This window comes from Aspergillus welwitschiae, assembly GCF_003344945.1.
Source record: "Aspergillus welwitschiae strain CBS 139.54b unplaced genomic scaffold BDQ94scaffold_5, whole genome shotgun sequence".
Lineage (NCBI taxonomy): Eukaryota > Fungi > Ascomycota > Eurotiomycetes > Eurotiales > Aspergillaceae > Aspergillus > Aspergillus welwitschiae.
In genome coordinates, this window is record NW_020798699.1 from 304,835 (window position 1) to 318,203 (window position 13,369).

Below are 13,369 nucleotides of genomic sequence, written 5' to 3' on the forward strand. Positions count from 1 at the left end.
TTACTACTTACTACGTACTCAGAATTATCCTGCCTTCCTCTATACTCGGCGGAACTGGCGCCTATTTTTTCTTGGGTCGCCATGGAACCACAAAGCGGCCAGAAGCAATTACAAATTATAATCTACCTACATTACCCGCATGATGCGGTTTAATGAGGAAAACCCGCTCCGTTGTCTATACTAGCACTATCGCTACACAGCCCTAACCTCCGCTTCCTTCACAGACATGGGCCCTCCGACACCAGTTTCTTTCGCCTTGCCACTCTCTGCAAAAATCCCCGACTGCTCCACCGGCTCAAAGTTCTCTTCTTCCACTGGCCGACGAAGAATGGCCGCTATCACCCGGGCCTTGAACGCCTGGTAGCGCGCAATCATCGGGTCAATAACGGGGATTGCACCACGCCGCTCCCGATACATCATCGCAGCATAGGCGAGTATCACGCAGATCCAGAATAGATTATAGCCAATCACGGATCCGTATGTGGCCGAGTTTGTCCATCCCAGCAAGGCGTTGAAAATGCCCCATCCGCCGCCACCTCCCAACTCGGGGTTGCAGCAGTTGACGTGCCAGATGCTCTGTCGGATATCATAAGACCCAGGGCCTGACCCCGTTTCGGAAGCATCCCCACCAATGATTTTGTTCCATGCGTTATTTTGGAAGTACCATATGCCACGAGAGAACAAGCCTCCGGCTACCAGGTAGAGGAAGCAGGTCGAGACAATTAAGAAGAATTGCATGGTTGTTTCGCTGCCTCCTCTATAACATGCAATGTCTGCATTAGCTGGTGCCGCCCAATGAGTAACAGTACAGGGACTTTTCTTACCGATAAATCAAATATCCCACCAAGCATCCTGCAATGAGACCGCACACTACCGCCAAAGGGAAGGAGGTAGCCGGCAACCCCAACCCAACACCACCGACATAGACCACTGCCTCCAGACCCTCACGAAGAACAGTGATAAAGGGCAAGATGAACATGACGTATTTCTCGAGCCACATCTTCACTCGGCCCCTGCGCGAGCTATTGGTGTTACGGTGGTGCTGAAGAGCCTTGGTGAGTTTGACCCGCCATTTCTCCTGCAGCTTTGACACGCGCAACAGGGCCGCTCCCATGACCGCAATGATAAGGGATGCTAATATTCCTAGGACTCCTTCCCAGATATCTTCGGTGCTGGAGAACGTGTCTGTGCCAAGGCCGTAAAAGGCGCCAATCATGCCGGCGCCGACGCAGAGGCATATGAATAGTCCGAGTGCGCATCCTAGCCAGACCTGGAGTGGGAAAACATCATCAGTAGCGAACTTTGGTGGTGATGGTACGCTGAAGCCGTGAGTACACTTACTTGCTTCACGAGTCGTTTATACGTGTCACCCCCTTCATTCCCAAGTGTCTGCTTCAAGAAAGCCAGCAGCACAGACACAACCACGCTTGTTTCCAGGCATTCTCGAAAGCAGATGAAGAACACTGGCTGGGATCAGTAACCCATCATTTCATGAAACCTTCAGTTTTGTTGTGGTGATCTCACCAGTGACAGCAAAGACCGGGTTATTGCCCATTTTGACGACAAAGGGAAGAAAATCTGCCCTTGGGACACAAGACAGAGACACGCGACAGCTGGGAATTATTTTATCAGATCATCTTTCGAGATACGAGATCCGCTGATTGATAAGTATTTCTCGCTTGGCAAGTTTTTCCGCCTTTTTTCTTTTTATTTTTTTCCTTTTAATTTATTTTTTTTTTTCCTAGCCACGTCCGTCTATCTTACCCCTCACCGTAAAACAGATTTTTACAGGTTCGCATCTTACCATACCGTGTACGACCCATGCATCAGATTGATATGATTGCTGTTGGGGTGATGCGAGGTGGGAAGGGGGGGGGTGGATTCACACTCACCGTGGTCGGTCGTGCCTATCACCCCACGTCCACCGAGCCGATCGGATTGGGTATCCGTCCGCTTATTATGACTAGAATGAGACACTGGCGCCATTCGTTGACCATCCCAGTCACACGTGCTGGGTGAGGGAAATGTGCCTATGGTGGAAATACGGGATAGTTATTGGGTAGGTGGGGGTTGCGGGTCAGTCATTTATTACTACTGACTGGTTCACTCTTTACAAGATGCCATTGGGAATGTCAGGGTCCTCTACGGTGCTGAGTCGAGACTCAGATGAGACATCTGATAACTACTCCCCTTCCTTTTCCAATCAGGCCTACGAAGTGCATCCTTGAGACCAGAAAACATTGCGGTAGGAACCACACTCTCTGAAACCAACCTTTTTCAGTATGTTGTCGGAAAAATGCCATCATCTGGCGCCAGTGATTTCATATCGTGCAACGCTGGGATGATACTTCCCGTTCGACTGCCGAGATTGCCAATAGGAATGCGGATCATCTATCGGACGGCTCGCGTGCAGCTCCCTGCCTCTCTGGCTTGTGTCACCCACTTCATCCGAGGTCCGAGTGGCATCATGGTGAAAGTTCATCAAAACTTCACCGACATAGCGTACAGGTTTCAAAGGGGCACGGGGGATTCATCCCTGCCATTGGTCGTCCCCTCTGCTCCTATCGAGACAATTAATTTGGGGGTACATACACTCAGCAAAAAGAGGACGATACGAATGATGTTGGGAACATGACCCCTCCAACGATTGGCTCATGTCAAGCTTTTCCTGGCACGAGGTGTGGATACTTCGGCCAAACTTTGTTCGGGCCCGAGCGAAAGGAGTATAGCTTCATGTTCCTGGACATTTGGGCTGGTCGAGAATGTGGCTGTGGATGATCCGTGGAACTGCCCACTGTTTACGCAGGAAGTTTCTGTTTGAATTACCGTTCAGACAATGGTGTCTAGTGGTAATATTCATGCATGTGTGTCTTACTTGATTGTGGTTTTGGAGGGTGGTGTTGAGCGAGACAGGTAAGGTAGTATGCTAATCTACAGATTGTGCTGGGGCGACTGTTCTGCCGCAGGACTCTACTCTCTGTCTCGTGCTATGGTAGAACATACGTAGGCGTGGGTTACTCCCTGGTTAGTGTGATTGTCTGTCAACCGAGTTGATCGCACTTGTTGCTCCTACAGTGTTCCGTCGGATCCATGGGAGTAGCCAGCCACTGAATACACCACAGGTGACTTACTGACTTTTGTGGATATGACGGTGAGAGTTACCGCTCAGCTCTATGAATACTTATTGTATATCTCTCGTGATATTAATTTATTATTGAGTGCCCTACTACTACTGTATTCACTATCATGCGGCTGAGTGTGGCCCCTTCTCTATATAACCAGGACAGTACTCAGGCACCCTATCACACACTCTCCATAACACTGGGTACTACTACTGATACGAATGGAGTAATGATATATAATGCGAAATATCTCTTTATCTAGTATGATATGATCATGATGGCAATCTAAGCGGAATACTATATATATATCTTGATCCCCTTTGCCCATACAGTTTCGGTCACTTGAAAGTTGCAATGGGAGAGAGACCAATGTACTATGTAGCATACTACCGTTGGGATTGGAAACAGAAAAAATGGTTATCATATAATGGCCGCCATTAAGAAAAAAAAATAAGAAAATGAGCGATAAAGTGCCCTACAAAAAAAAGAAAGAAAAAAGAAATGTCAAATCAGGCTCAAACGCCAACTTTTTGGCGCTGCTGGGAATCGAACCCAGGTCGAAACGGCGCTGCGGAGAACCACAACGTTTCATGATGACCACTACACTACAGCACCCTGATTTGTTGAAAGTTGGTTCATTATTGTGCATAATATTCTACCACTTATCGATCATCAACTCTCCACAGCTCAGGAAGTTTCAGGTCAACGCTCAGGATGCTCGGTTCATCCCGTTCATTTCAACGAACCCTTCATCTATTTGTCGCATACAGTAGGGAACAAGCCGGATTGGTCTCGCAGTGTGGACTGCCTGATTGTGGCCCGCAATGTCAAGCGCCGCCTGTGATTGGCTGGCACACGTGCTGCCCCTGCTGGGTTATCGATAAGCATCGCGTCGCTTTCTTTATCGCTGCGCCATGTCTATTCCATCTCCATCTCCTCATTCATCTTGTCCACACCCTCTTCGATTCTCTACCTCTCCCTCCACTTCTGTCTTCTATGGCAGCTCTAGAACCTCCAGAGGCAGACTTGCCTATTTATCGTTCCCCCAAACCAGTCCCCTTTGAGCTAGCCCAACATGCAGCCATCTTCTTCGAAGAGCGACTCTGTCCGTCCCCTCCGCATCGCTATTTCTTCTTTGTCCACATCTGACCTCTCTGTTTAGATACGCAAGCTCTCAATTTCCTCCTGAATATCCTCACATCCGGTACCGTTGCCTCAGCGCCAGTATATACTCCACCCGTCCAGCAACTCGCCCTAGCCGCAACTCTCCTCATACACCCTTCCACCACCACGCGCGCAAAAACAACTGAGGAGGAAGAAGCACCCCTGGCCGCTTTACGTCTGCTTCGACTGACCAAAACCCTCGTCGGACCCATCTCTTCGAAGCTCAGCGTCGCATTCTCTTTCAACAAATCTGACTTCCCCCGCCATACAAGACGACGTCCTGTGGCAGAAAACATCCCCCCTCCCTCGGATCTATCTTCCGAGGACACGAAACCCTTGAACTTAGATCTCGGCCAGTCGCTTTCCTTGTGGTCCAACGCAGAAGACTTCTGGCATGTCGTTGGTTGGGCGTTCAACTGTTCTGTTCGCCATCGCCCCCGCTGGACGTGGTGGCAGGTCTGGCTTGAATACATGTGTGATGTTCTGGAGAGTGATTGGAACGAACGGTTTCAACAGTACAAGGAGGCTCACACCGGTAACGCCATTAGCGAACAGGGACCACCACCCTCCCCAAAGAAAGGTCGAAGGAAAAAAATGCATCATGACGATGACCCAGCCCTCCACATCCTCAGAGAAAGTCTCATATTCCGTTACATCCACGGAGCTAGCACCACATACGGTCCATACCGGCGCATTGTCCGCTCCATCTTTGCAGACGGTGGCTCGACCTCTCGCAATGAGTTTCGCGAAGTCTTCGACAATGAACTCAAATACGCACAAGCCCACACCTCCACCAGCAGAAAGCGCAGTGCACAGGTCAACATCGATGAGAACGAGTTCGGCGACTACCTCACGGACGATGATCCGGTCGAGGATGGAGAATATGACAACGAAAACAAGGACACCGACGAGACGAACACCAATTTTGACGGGGAGGTATATCCATCTGATTCAAACACCAGCAGGACCAAACGTGCCCGGGAGAAAGCTACCCCTCGCCGGGCACCCCAGCCCAAGCGCAGAGGCAAATCACTAGCTCTTGGCCCCAACGGCATCAACACACCCCCCGGCCCATACGGCGGCTCTGCCCCAAGCAGCAAATCTGGCGCTCGTGTACCCATCGAAGAGCTCCCAACCAAACACATCCCCTACATGCACGGCGACGTCGGCTTTTACGGAGGCATGCGCTCGCTCGGTCTCCGACAACGACTCCTACAACTCCTCTCAACCGTCTCCCAATACCTCCCCGACGACTTCATCCCCCTCGAAGACCTTTACCATCTTTACGCCGAAAACATCCGTCACCTGCCCCTCCCCGTCTTCCAAGCCTTCATCAGCCCCTCCACCCTCCCCTACCTCTCCGGGCCTGCCAAAACCACCCTCTGCGAATTCCTCCTTTTTCGCATGCGCGAGTCCGCCGCCCCCGACAGCGACGAGGAATATCTCAACCAAGCCAAACTCGAACAATGTTTTCTACCCTACGCGGCCAGCACAAAGTCCATAGCTGATAACACCAAGGTCTCCATTGCCCTGGAGTCACTGATCATCCTCCTCGCCGATAATGGCATGCTAAGCGTCACGAAGAGTCTGCGAGAAGCAGTTCATAAGGGCGTTAATCGCCGGTTCGACCGGTCCGAATACCAATCGAAGAAATATGTTCAGGAGGCCTATAGGTGGGCGGATGATATCGAGCGAGCATGGCTAGAGGAGAGTGCGGAGCGATTGTATTTCCTCGTGCAGATTATTCTGCCGTTCGAGGGTAATGCCACTGCTGCATGATGCTTGTCCCAGGGGGTACTGAGATGGTTTCTTTTTCTTCATTTCTCTCATTTGCATGTGTATATGTGATCGGAGTGAGCGATTCAAAAGCAAGCGCGTCATGTCTGTTTTCCTTGTCTGGGTATGATTTTTGCCTCGCTCATCGGTTATATACTGTCTTAAGACAGCTTTCGGCTATGTTTTATTGATGTATAGATAGTATAAATACCCTACCCTTTGCTAATTGAAACTACGAATCTGAAACTGGATCTGAACTTTGAAATGTCTATCAATTTTTAGCTGAATACTGCTTTTTATTTGCATTTGATTTATTTTTATTGTGTTTTTTCCCGAACAGAAATATAGTAACCACTCATGCCAAGCAAACTTCGCAGTTGCACACACCACCGCACCAAGCGGCGTGAGAGGGATAAGAGAAAAGGAGGCAAATGAAAAGGGTATATCCACGACACAGGGGAGATAAAATAAACCAGACAGGCAGACAAAATAGATAAAGGGGGTAGAAAAAAAAAAAAAAAAAACACTAAACGCGGCGAACTATGAAAAGGCTCACTCCACTTTATATTTACGGAGGTGGCCTCGGCCCAATAATCTGCCGCCTAGCGCCCGCAGTAGAAGACCCAGCCCTAGCTGCTGCCTCCTGTGTCTGAAGCTGATTCTCCTCCCACTCGCGCTGACGTTCCCGTTCGCGCTCCATCTCGCGCTCCAGGAGGGACTTGGAGGCCCAGCCGCCGGCCTTGGTCTTCTCTTGGGCGGCGGCGCGACGGCTATTTTCGGCGTCTACTTCCGCAGTGGTGGTGTAGTCTTGGGGCCGGTGGGCAACGGGCTTCGGGGCAACAGGGGGCCGGTTGGATGCGAGGAATCGGTCGACACGGCTCTCTTGTGTGTAGGGGCTTTGGGGTGGAGAGGTGTAGCTTGTGGGATCGGGGAGGGGCCGTGGAGGCATAGGGGGCTTCGCTTCGGTGGGGTCGGGCAAGGGGCGAGGGGGCGTAGGTGGTTTGTCCCCGGCGGAGATGACGGGCTCAGGGAGGGGTCGGGGAGGCATGCTTGGGGGAATGTCTGATTCTGCGAGTGGCTCGTCGTGGTGTTTTTGCCATTCGGTCCGGAGCATGCGACGTTCTTGCTCGAGGGAGGACAGGTCGTAGCTGGGCTGGGCTGGCCGGGGGCTGCGAGGCGGCGATTTGGTGGCCCGTTCTTGGATGTCTTGACGTTCGCGCTCGTATTGGCGTTCTCTCTCCTTGGCGCGTTCTAGCTCGCGTTCGAGTTCGCGGATGCGTTGTCTCTCGCGGTTTTCGCTGGAGACTGGGGGAACGGGAGATGCTGTTGGTAGACTGGCTTGGTATTGGCTGAGGAACTGTCCGTTGAGACGGCTGTCTTGCGCCTCTCGCCGTTGCAGTCGCTCGCGCTCTAGCCTATCCTCCGTTTCTCTTTCTTCACGCTGGCGTTGCCGCTCCTCTTCTTCCCATTTGCGCTGTTGCGCGTCCCAGCGCTTGCGCTCCTCTTCGACTTGACGCCGTTCTTTCTCCCTCAAACGGTTCGTTTCCTCCTCCCAGCGGCGCTCTTCCTCGATGCGTGCACGTTCCTCTTCCGCTTCGCGCTCCTGCTGGCGCTGGCGCTCCGCTTCCTGCTTCTCCAGAAGCTGCCGTTCTTCTTCCTCCTTTCTCCGCTTTTCTTTCTCCGCCAGGCTGGGAACACGCGGGGCAGCGGTAGTGATCTGCCGACGAGCACCAAAGGCAACGCCCTGGTTGCCCTGGTTGGCACCGCCCATGTAGCCGTACTGGTGAATGTTCCAGGCCGGGGCCGTGGCAAACTCATCCGATTTCTTGCTCCAGCTGCTGACTGGCTTCGGGGATCGTGCCGGGCTGGAGTGTCCGGATACACTCGATTTGGTGGGGGTGTAAGCGCCTTGGCTGGAACCGGTGGCATGCGGGCTCAGAGTGGCTGCCTTGCTTTGAGGGCCGAGTGCGCGAGGGAACTTGTTAGGCTGGAGAGCATTGGCCCGGCGGCTGAAAGATGTGAGACATTGTAGGACCTGTGCGGGGTCCTTGGCTTCGTAGAGATCGACGGTCAGGAAAACATCGTGCGGAGGGAGGCTGATGGGCTGCATTTGGCATGCGCGAAGGAAGTGAGAGATGTTCTCCATCTGCACGAAGGGCATCGAGGACTGCTTGTACTTGACGCCGGGGGAGACGGCCAAGTTGACTAGCCTGCAACATTGTTAGTGTCCATGAACGCCCCCAGATCGACACAGAATAGTCCTCATCTCACCTGCAGAGTGCAACGCCATCTTTCAAAGCATCCAGGAGATCTCCTGGCTGGAGTTTTTCGTGTAACACTTCTTCAATCCAGTCGCGGACTTCCGCAGCTGCCTGCGGGGTATAGCGGGACAAGCGCAGACTGCGCAAGTCTTTGTCAAGCGAAGTGACGGAGGCCATATTGAAGTTCGAGCCGTCTCAATCAGAGCGTCTGGGACATGCAGACGAATTTATAGGACTGTTAGGTAGCTTGGGCGCAAAAAAATACGAAATAAATAGGGGGAGTGGGTGTTTATAGTGGCTTCCGGTGGGACGAACCGGCAGTACGTCACAGGGGTTCAGGAGGGGGAGGAGGCTTATGTGAGGGCGGATGAACCGGAAGATCAATCAGGGTCTGGATGAACTGGAAGGGGAGGAGATGAGAAGACAGATCACCGGGGATTATGAGGGATCAATGCTGAGAATTAACCGAAGAGGCAGAGACAAAAACAAAAGCAACGAAGCCAAAGTTGGAGGGCGCAAGGAATGCGGCGTGGAATGGAAATCGAACTCGAGGCCCGAAATAGAAAAGAAACGCCCAGAACAATACCGTATTGACGCCCCGTGACCGCCCAATCTTACCGATGACGTCCCGTCTGCCTGATGCTTGAGGTGTCGATCACCGCCCAATCATCGCCGCTTCAATTCATCTCGGCTTCATCATTTCGATGATCGGAACATCTTCCTCTCCCTCTGCGCCACTTCACCACCACTGCACTGCCTCAATTTAGATCGCATAGCCTTCGATCGACCACCATCCTCACTTCAATCCCTCAATGAGTCCGATCAACAGTCTCTGGTTCAAGTGGAAGAGCCTTCGCCTACCCTGGCGCAGGTCCTTCCTCGTCGGTAAGCCCATCTGCCATCTTCCATCTATAGCTCTCTAGGAACCCTCCTAACACAACCCCCCTACCCCAGGCACCGACCTACGCGGAAACACCTTCTGGGAATTCAAAGACCAACTCAACGCTGGCCGCTTCCGCCGTATCGTTAAAACCGATCCGAAAACCCACCTCGCCGATGTCCAAGTGAGCCGTAAGTGTTACCTATGCTTCTCATAGTACAACAACAGCTGACAACGCACCCCCGGAAAACTACAGCCCAATGGCACCAATGGCTTCGCTACGTCCGCGCAGACCCCCCGTCCATCCAAGAACAACAACAAGACATCATCCGACAAATGCAAATCAAGGAATTAGCCCGTCTGGCCGATGAACGCTGGGCCAGCAAAGCATCGTATCTGGATATGCCCAAAACCCAACAACAACCGCTCCCCGCCACCAACACGAGTGATGCGACGGTAGCCCAAGCAAACAAAAGCTCTTCGGAGGATACACAGACGGCAACGGCGGAGGCTGCGAAGAAGGATGACCCCTGGGCGAAGGCGGCGGCAGGCGCTCCGGGTCAGAAGTGGCAGCCTGATTCGTGGAGTCCGACTGCGTCGAAGAGATGAGTAAGTGAGGTGTCTGAAGTGAGTGAGGTGGAGAAATGCAGCAGCTCGGCTTGATTACTCCGTATCTGGGCCCTCCGTTCTCTCGCTTCTAATCTGAAACGCGTACTGTGCATGTCAGACTCGTCACCTCTGAACTAGGCACATCTGGGGTTGCCTTGCCAGGTTGCCGTCCGTTCCCGAAATGCGGAACACGCCAGAAATAGGGAGAAAGGTGATTGGCCGTGTTTCGTTGTTGTCGTCGGAGCAACATCACAGACAGTTGCGAAACAAAGTATCTGTCGATGAGAGACATCACATTTTTTGGTGATCAGTGACGGGATAGGATGTTTCCCATGATTCTCGGCCATCTAGAGCTCTGGCTTAGAAAACTCCCATCTCTTGTATATTACGAACTATTACTGTAATATGAATGAACCTATGTACATTATTGTAACTGAAATTATCTACCAGGTCATTGTTAGGCGAACATTAATAAGCCCTCTTGTGGACGGGGAGGTATGTCGAAAGCAAAGGTGCTTGATTTCTTCGGTGTCGCCACCTAGCTGCATGTATACAAAATCACTCGCTTCCGTGCCAACATATGTTTCAAGAATGCAGTATTAGTGGTATAGATTATATCCAACTAGTATGAGGTTGATAGAACCCGTATGCCCGCCAATCTAACGCTTTTAGTGAAATACAACTCCAAGTCCTTTTCGGCTCAAAAAGCAAAACTGACAGACGAACACCCAAACGACCGTTGCCTTGTATCGGGAAATGAAACAAACAGACAATAAGATAAAGTAATAAAAACAAACTCTCGAATGGTATAACGAACTTTCAAAAACTGGCTAGCCGCAGAACACAAATGACGAACAAACGGATACTGGCAAACGAGCGATGCACTGGATGGACATGTGAGTATTACTATTACATATGATATCAGCATAGAATGGCCTCCAGAGCTTCAACATCTCCTCCGGCACTCCGGACGGCTTGCAAGGCAGCCTCGCTGATCTCGCGGCGTCGAGCGCGGGCTTCTTGCTCGCGTCGTGCCTTGGTCTTGGAGCTGCCACTGGGTGCGACACCAGTGAGAATCCTCTTGGAGTCATTCTGGGTGAAATTCACGAAAGATACGGTGACGGACTTGTTGCCTCCCTTTGGACTGCCCGATGAACTATGGAGGCCCTTGACTGGCTTTGGTGCGCTCATTGAATTGGAGGAAAGCTTTCGGCTCATACTCTGGCGCTGGAATGACCTCCGGTGACCGTTGTGCATCATGCTTCCACTCTTTGGTGAGCCCGATCCAGGAGACAGCGACGGGGAGCGTGAGTGGGTGGGAGGAATTTGCGGGGTGACGAAAGACGATGAATCCACTGACGATGCAGTGGGCTGCATGTAGGCGCGGCTCTCATGACCATTTGGAGCGGAAGGCAGGCCGGACGAGGGGAATGACGAATGTGTGTTTGAAAGGTCGTATGACGAGGGGTCCAGTTGAATCATAAGGCCCCCTTGCAGCATGTCACTCTGACTTGCAGAGTTCTGGATCGGTCTCTGTGCAGCTGGGGACGCCACCATCTGCTGATATGAAGGCTGTCGCTGTGGGACTCTTGAAGCCATTGGCGACCACCATGCTTGGCCATCCTGTCCACTCAGATCTGGGGTGCTGTACGGAATCCCAGAAGAGCCAAGAGAGTCGGAATGCCAGGAAGACATGGACTGAGGCCCTGAAGAATGTGGGGAGGAGAAGATGTCGTCAGCCGAAGGGGGACTCGAGGTGGGCAACCCCGAGCCGCTGGACTGGCTTAAATATCTCGGGGGCTGCCCCGCTAGCGCAGCTGTCGACGGAGAAGGCATGGAGATAGCGGGCGACTGGTTGAAGATGCTGGTGTCATATTGAGGAGGCATTTCAGCTGATGCCTTGGGTAGTGTTTCGGTGCGGTTTAGGTGGACAGCAGAATTGTCTGCAGCCATATTCTCCTGTTGAACGAGAATGTCGGAAGGTGGTGGTGACAGTGGCAAGCGTTCATCCGAGCTGCGAAAGCTGAAGTTGTTGAATCGCTGCGCCCAGGCTTCAGGATACGCCATTCTATTCCGTTGGGGTTGAGAGGAGCGTGTTATGCCAGGGGAGAAGCTCTGCTTGTGCAGCGGACCACGACGATCATTAGGTTCGCGATGACGACGTATCACCTTGGGCGTAGTCACAGCACTTTTGGTGGTCTTACGACTAGGGGTTGCTGGAGGAGTCGATGGAGAAGGGCGGGTTTCCGGAGCGCACGCTGTCGGCGGAGCTTCGTAGTTGACACCCAGCTCAGAAACGGCAGATGGATGAACGGTATCCTGTAGAGAGAAATTCTGGCCTTGGCCGGTAGAAGAGTCCGCGTTCTGGGGCAGACACCAAAAGTCTTTACTCCAGTTTTGGGCTGGTTGCTGATGGGGTTGCGCTGTTGACGTGGAGATGGCCGGAGAGTGCTCGCCACAGTCGCTGGACAATGACTCAAGCTGAAATATTTGGTCAAGATCGCCAGGGAATGAAACATCTTTGTTGCCATCCACACTGGAGCTGTCCATATTGACGTACTGATTAAATAAATCTAAATCATTCAAGGAATGGTCGAACTGCTGGGCGAACATTGTGCCAGACGGGGTGCCGCTTTCCGTTTGCGGCGACGACCAGAGTAGCTGTCAAAGGTCGACCCAACGAACACTTGGGCCGAGTAGATATGACTGGCGACGAAGGCCGCGGAAGCACAGAAGCTTGACGCAGAGGAAAGCTTGACGCAAAGTAAGGGACGGCTAAGCTAGCCGAGTATCCGTCCAAAATGGCCGTGGTGATGACGATGGCTTGAAGTGATGATGGAATGCACTGGCAGTGTTGGAACAGTTTGACGAGTTGACAATCGAAGAAAACAGTGCACAAAATGCAAAGTAGACAAAGCAAACAAACAACAGACAGAGGGCTCCTATTTGAATTGCTACGATGGGCCCCAGCCTCTGGATTCTCCGCTGGATTCTGTGCACATTCCAAGAGCTCTCAACAAGGGCAAGATAGGCAGGGAATGTGCCATCAAGGAATACGCAGCCCCTCGATATGGCCCACCCCATCCCAATTGCCCGAGCAGAACGGCCCATGCCTTTCCCACAAGCCATTGTCGCCAATCAGGAGGAGTGCAAAGTCGGTGGCTGATTCGTGCCATCCACTGCCAGACACCCTCCACCCAGTGGGCTCGGAGCACTGATGGCCACCCGCGGGAATGCAACCTTTACTATGCCAGAAACAGGGTGCAGAGGTATCAGCAGGGCGGATATGGGCGGGTCTCAGAGGAACCAGCGAGCACTGAGCCAATGACACCGACCTCGCCATTGTTTGATAATCGATGTCGAGGCTGGATCGAACTATGAGTGTCACAATGGAGGTCGACCGGCTTCGACGGCTCGACGCGTCAAGGGACGACGTGGAGAGGGGGCTCAACGGGCTGACTGACACCTGAGTGTAAGCGTCATTGGGTTGCTTTGGCTCATCCTGAGTCGTATACGTAGGATAGCAGCCTCAAATGATTTGCACTAAATTTCCCCGA

The 13,369-nt window shown here is 52.4% G+C and overlaps 6 protein-coding genes and 1 non-coding gene across 7 annotated transcripts; 3 read left to right on the forward strand and 4 right to left on the reverse strand.

Moving 5' to 3' along the window:
• Positions 1–99: 99 nt before the first annotated feature.
• Positions 100–1,655, reverse strand: BDQ94DRAFT_137152 (FTR1 family protein). Its single transcript, XM_026765000.1, has 4 exons — positions 1,525–1,655; positions 1,342–1,463; positions 825–1,270; positions 100–757 (listed from the first exon to the last, which is right to left on the reverse strand). Exons 1-4 carry the CDS (start codon positions 1,553–1,555, stop codon positions 193–195), a joined length of 1,164 nt encoding a protein of 387 aa, XP_026629955.1. The 5' UTR covers positions 1,556–1,655; the 3' UTR covers positions 100–192.
• A 250-nt stretch (positions 1,656–1,905) lies between these two features.
• On the forward strand, positions 1,906–3,475 carry BDQ94DRAFT_137154 (uncharacterized protein). The gene is made up of 2 exons (XM_026765001.1): positions 1,906–2,059; positions 2,118–3,475. Exon 2 carries the CDS (start codon positions 2,297–2,299, stop codon positions 2,633–2,635), a length of 339 nt encoding a protein of 112 aa, XP_026629956.1. The 5' UTR covers positions 1,906–2,059; positions 2,118–2,296; the 3' UTR covers positions 2,636–3,475.
• A 178-nt stretch (positions 3,476–3,653) lies between these two features.
• On the reverse strand, positions 3,654–3,737 carry BDQ94DRAFT_t56. The gene has a single exon. It is a non-coding gene; the product is annotated as a tRNA-His (tRNA).
• Positions 3,738–4,118: 381 nt separating this feature from the next.
• On the forward strand, positions 4,119–6,065 carry BDQ94DRAFT_167022 (uncharacterized protein; the record flags this gene model as incomplete). Its single annotated transcript, XM_026770704.1, has 2 exons — positions 4,119–4,227; positions 4,285–6,065. The coding sequence occupies 2 exons, from the start codon at positions 4,119–4,121 to the stop codon at positions 6,063–6,065; spliced, it is 1,890 nt and encodes a 629-aa protein (XP_026629957.1).
• A 530-nt stretch (positions 6,066–6,595) lies between these two features.
• Positions 6,596–8,562, reverse strand: BDQ94DRAFT_137157 (calponin homology domain protein). Its single transcript, XM_026765002.1, has 2 exons — positions 8,334–8,562; positions 6,596–8,272 (listed from the first exon to the last, which is right to left on the reverse strand). Exons 1-2 carry the CDS (start codon positions 8,498–8,500, stop codon positions 6,631–6,633), a joined length of 1,809 nt encoding a protein of 602 aa, XP_026629958.1. The 5' UTR covers positions 8,501–8,562; the 3' UTR covers positions 6,596–6,630.
• Positions 8,563–9,038: 476 nt separating this feature from the next.
• BDQ94DRAFT_137158 (uncharacterized protein) lies at positions 9,039–10,262 on the forward strand. The gene is made up of 3 exons (XM_026765003.1): positions 9,039–9,208; positions 9,278–9,394; positions 9,460–10,262. Exons 1-3 carry the CDS (start codon positions 9,136–9,138, stop codon positions 9,810–9,812), a joined length of 543 nt encoding a protein of 180 aa, XP_026629959.1. The 5' UTR covers positions 9,039–9,135; the 3' UTR covers positions 9,813–10,262.
• A 471-nt stretch (positions 10,263–10,733) lies between these two features.
• On the reverse strand, positions 10,734–12,425 carry wetA (developmental regulatory protein WetA; the record flags this gene model as incomplete). The annotated part of the gene is made up of 1 exon (XM_026770705.1): positions 10,734–12,425. The coding sequence occupies one exon, from the start codon at positions 12,423–12,425 to the stop codon at positions 10,734–10,736; it is 1,692 nt and encodes a 563-aa protein (XP_026629960.1).
• Positions 12,426–13,369: the final 944 nt, after the last annotated feature.

Excerpts from the sequence above, each read along its gene's own strand:
- BDQ94DRAFT_137152 (XM_026765000.1), bottom strand. The coding sequence starts at position 1,555 with ATGGGCAATAACCCGGTCTTTGCTGTCACTG. Across the intron at positions 1,464-1,524 it reads CCCGGTCTTTGCTGTCACTG|TGTTCTTCATCTGCTTTCGA; the intron begins GTGAGATCACCA and ends GATCCCAGCCAG. Across the intron at positions 1,271-1,341 it reads ATAAACGACTCGTGAAGCAA|GTCTGGCTAGGATGCGCACT; the intron begins GTAAGTGTACTC and ends TTCCCACTCCAG.
- BDQ94DRAFT_137154 (XM_026765001.1), top strand. The coding sequence starts at position 2,297 with ATGCCATCATCTGGCGCCAGTGATTTCATATCGTGCAACGCTGGGATG.
- BDQ94DRAFT_137157 (XM_026765002.1), bottom strand. The coding sequence starts at position 8,500 with ATGGCCTCCGTCACTTCGCTTGACAAAGACTTGCGCAGTCTGCGCTTG. Across the intron at positions 8,273-8,333 it reads GATGGCGTTGCACTCTGCAG|GCTAGTCAACTTGGCCGTCT; the intron begins GTGAGATGAGGA and ends ACAATGTTGCAG.
- BDQ94DRAFT_137158 (XM_026765003.1), top strand. The coding sequence starts at position 9,136 with ATGAGTCCGATCAACAGTCTCTGGTTCAAGTGGAAGAGCCTTCGCCTA. Across the intron at positions 9,209-9,277 it reads GCGCAGGTCCTTCCTCGTCG|GCACCGACCTACGCGGAAAC; the intron begins GTAAGCCCATCT and ends CCCCTACCCCAG. Across the intron at positions 9,395-9,459 it reads CGCCGATGTCCAAGTGAGCC|CCCAATGGCACCAATGGCTT; the intron begins GTAAGTGTTACC and ends GGAAAACTACAG.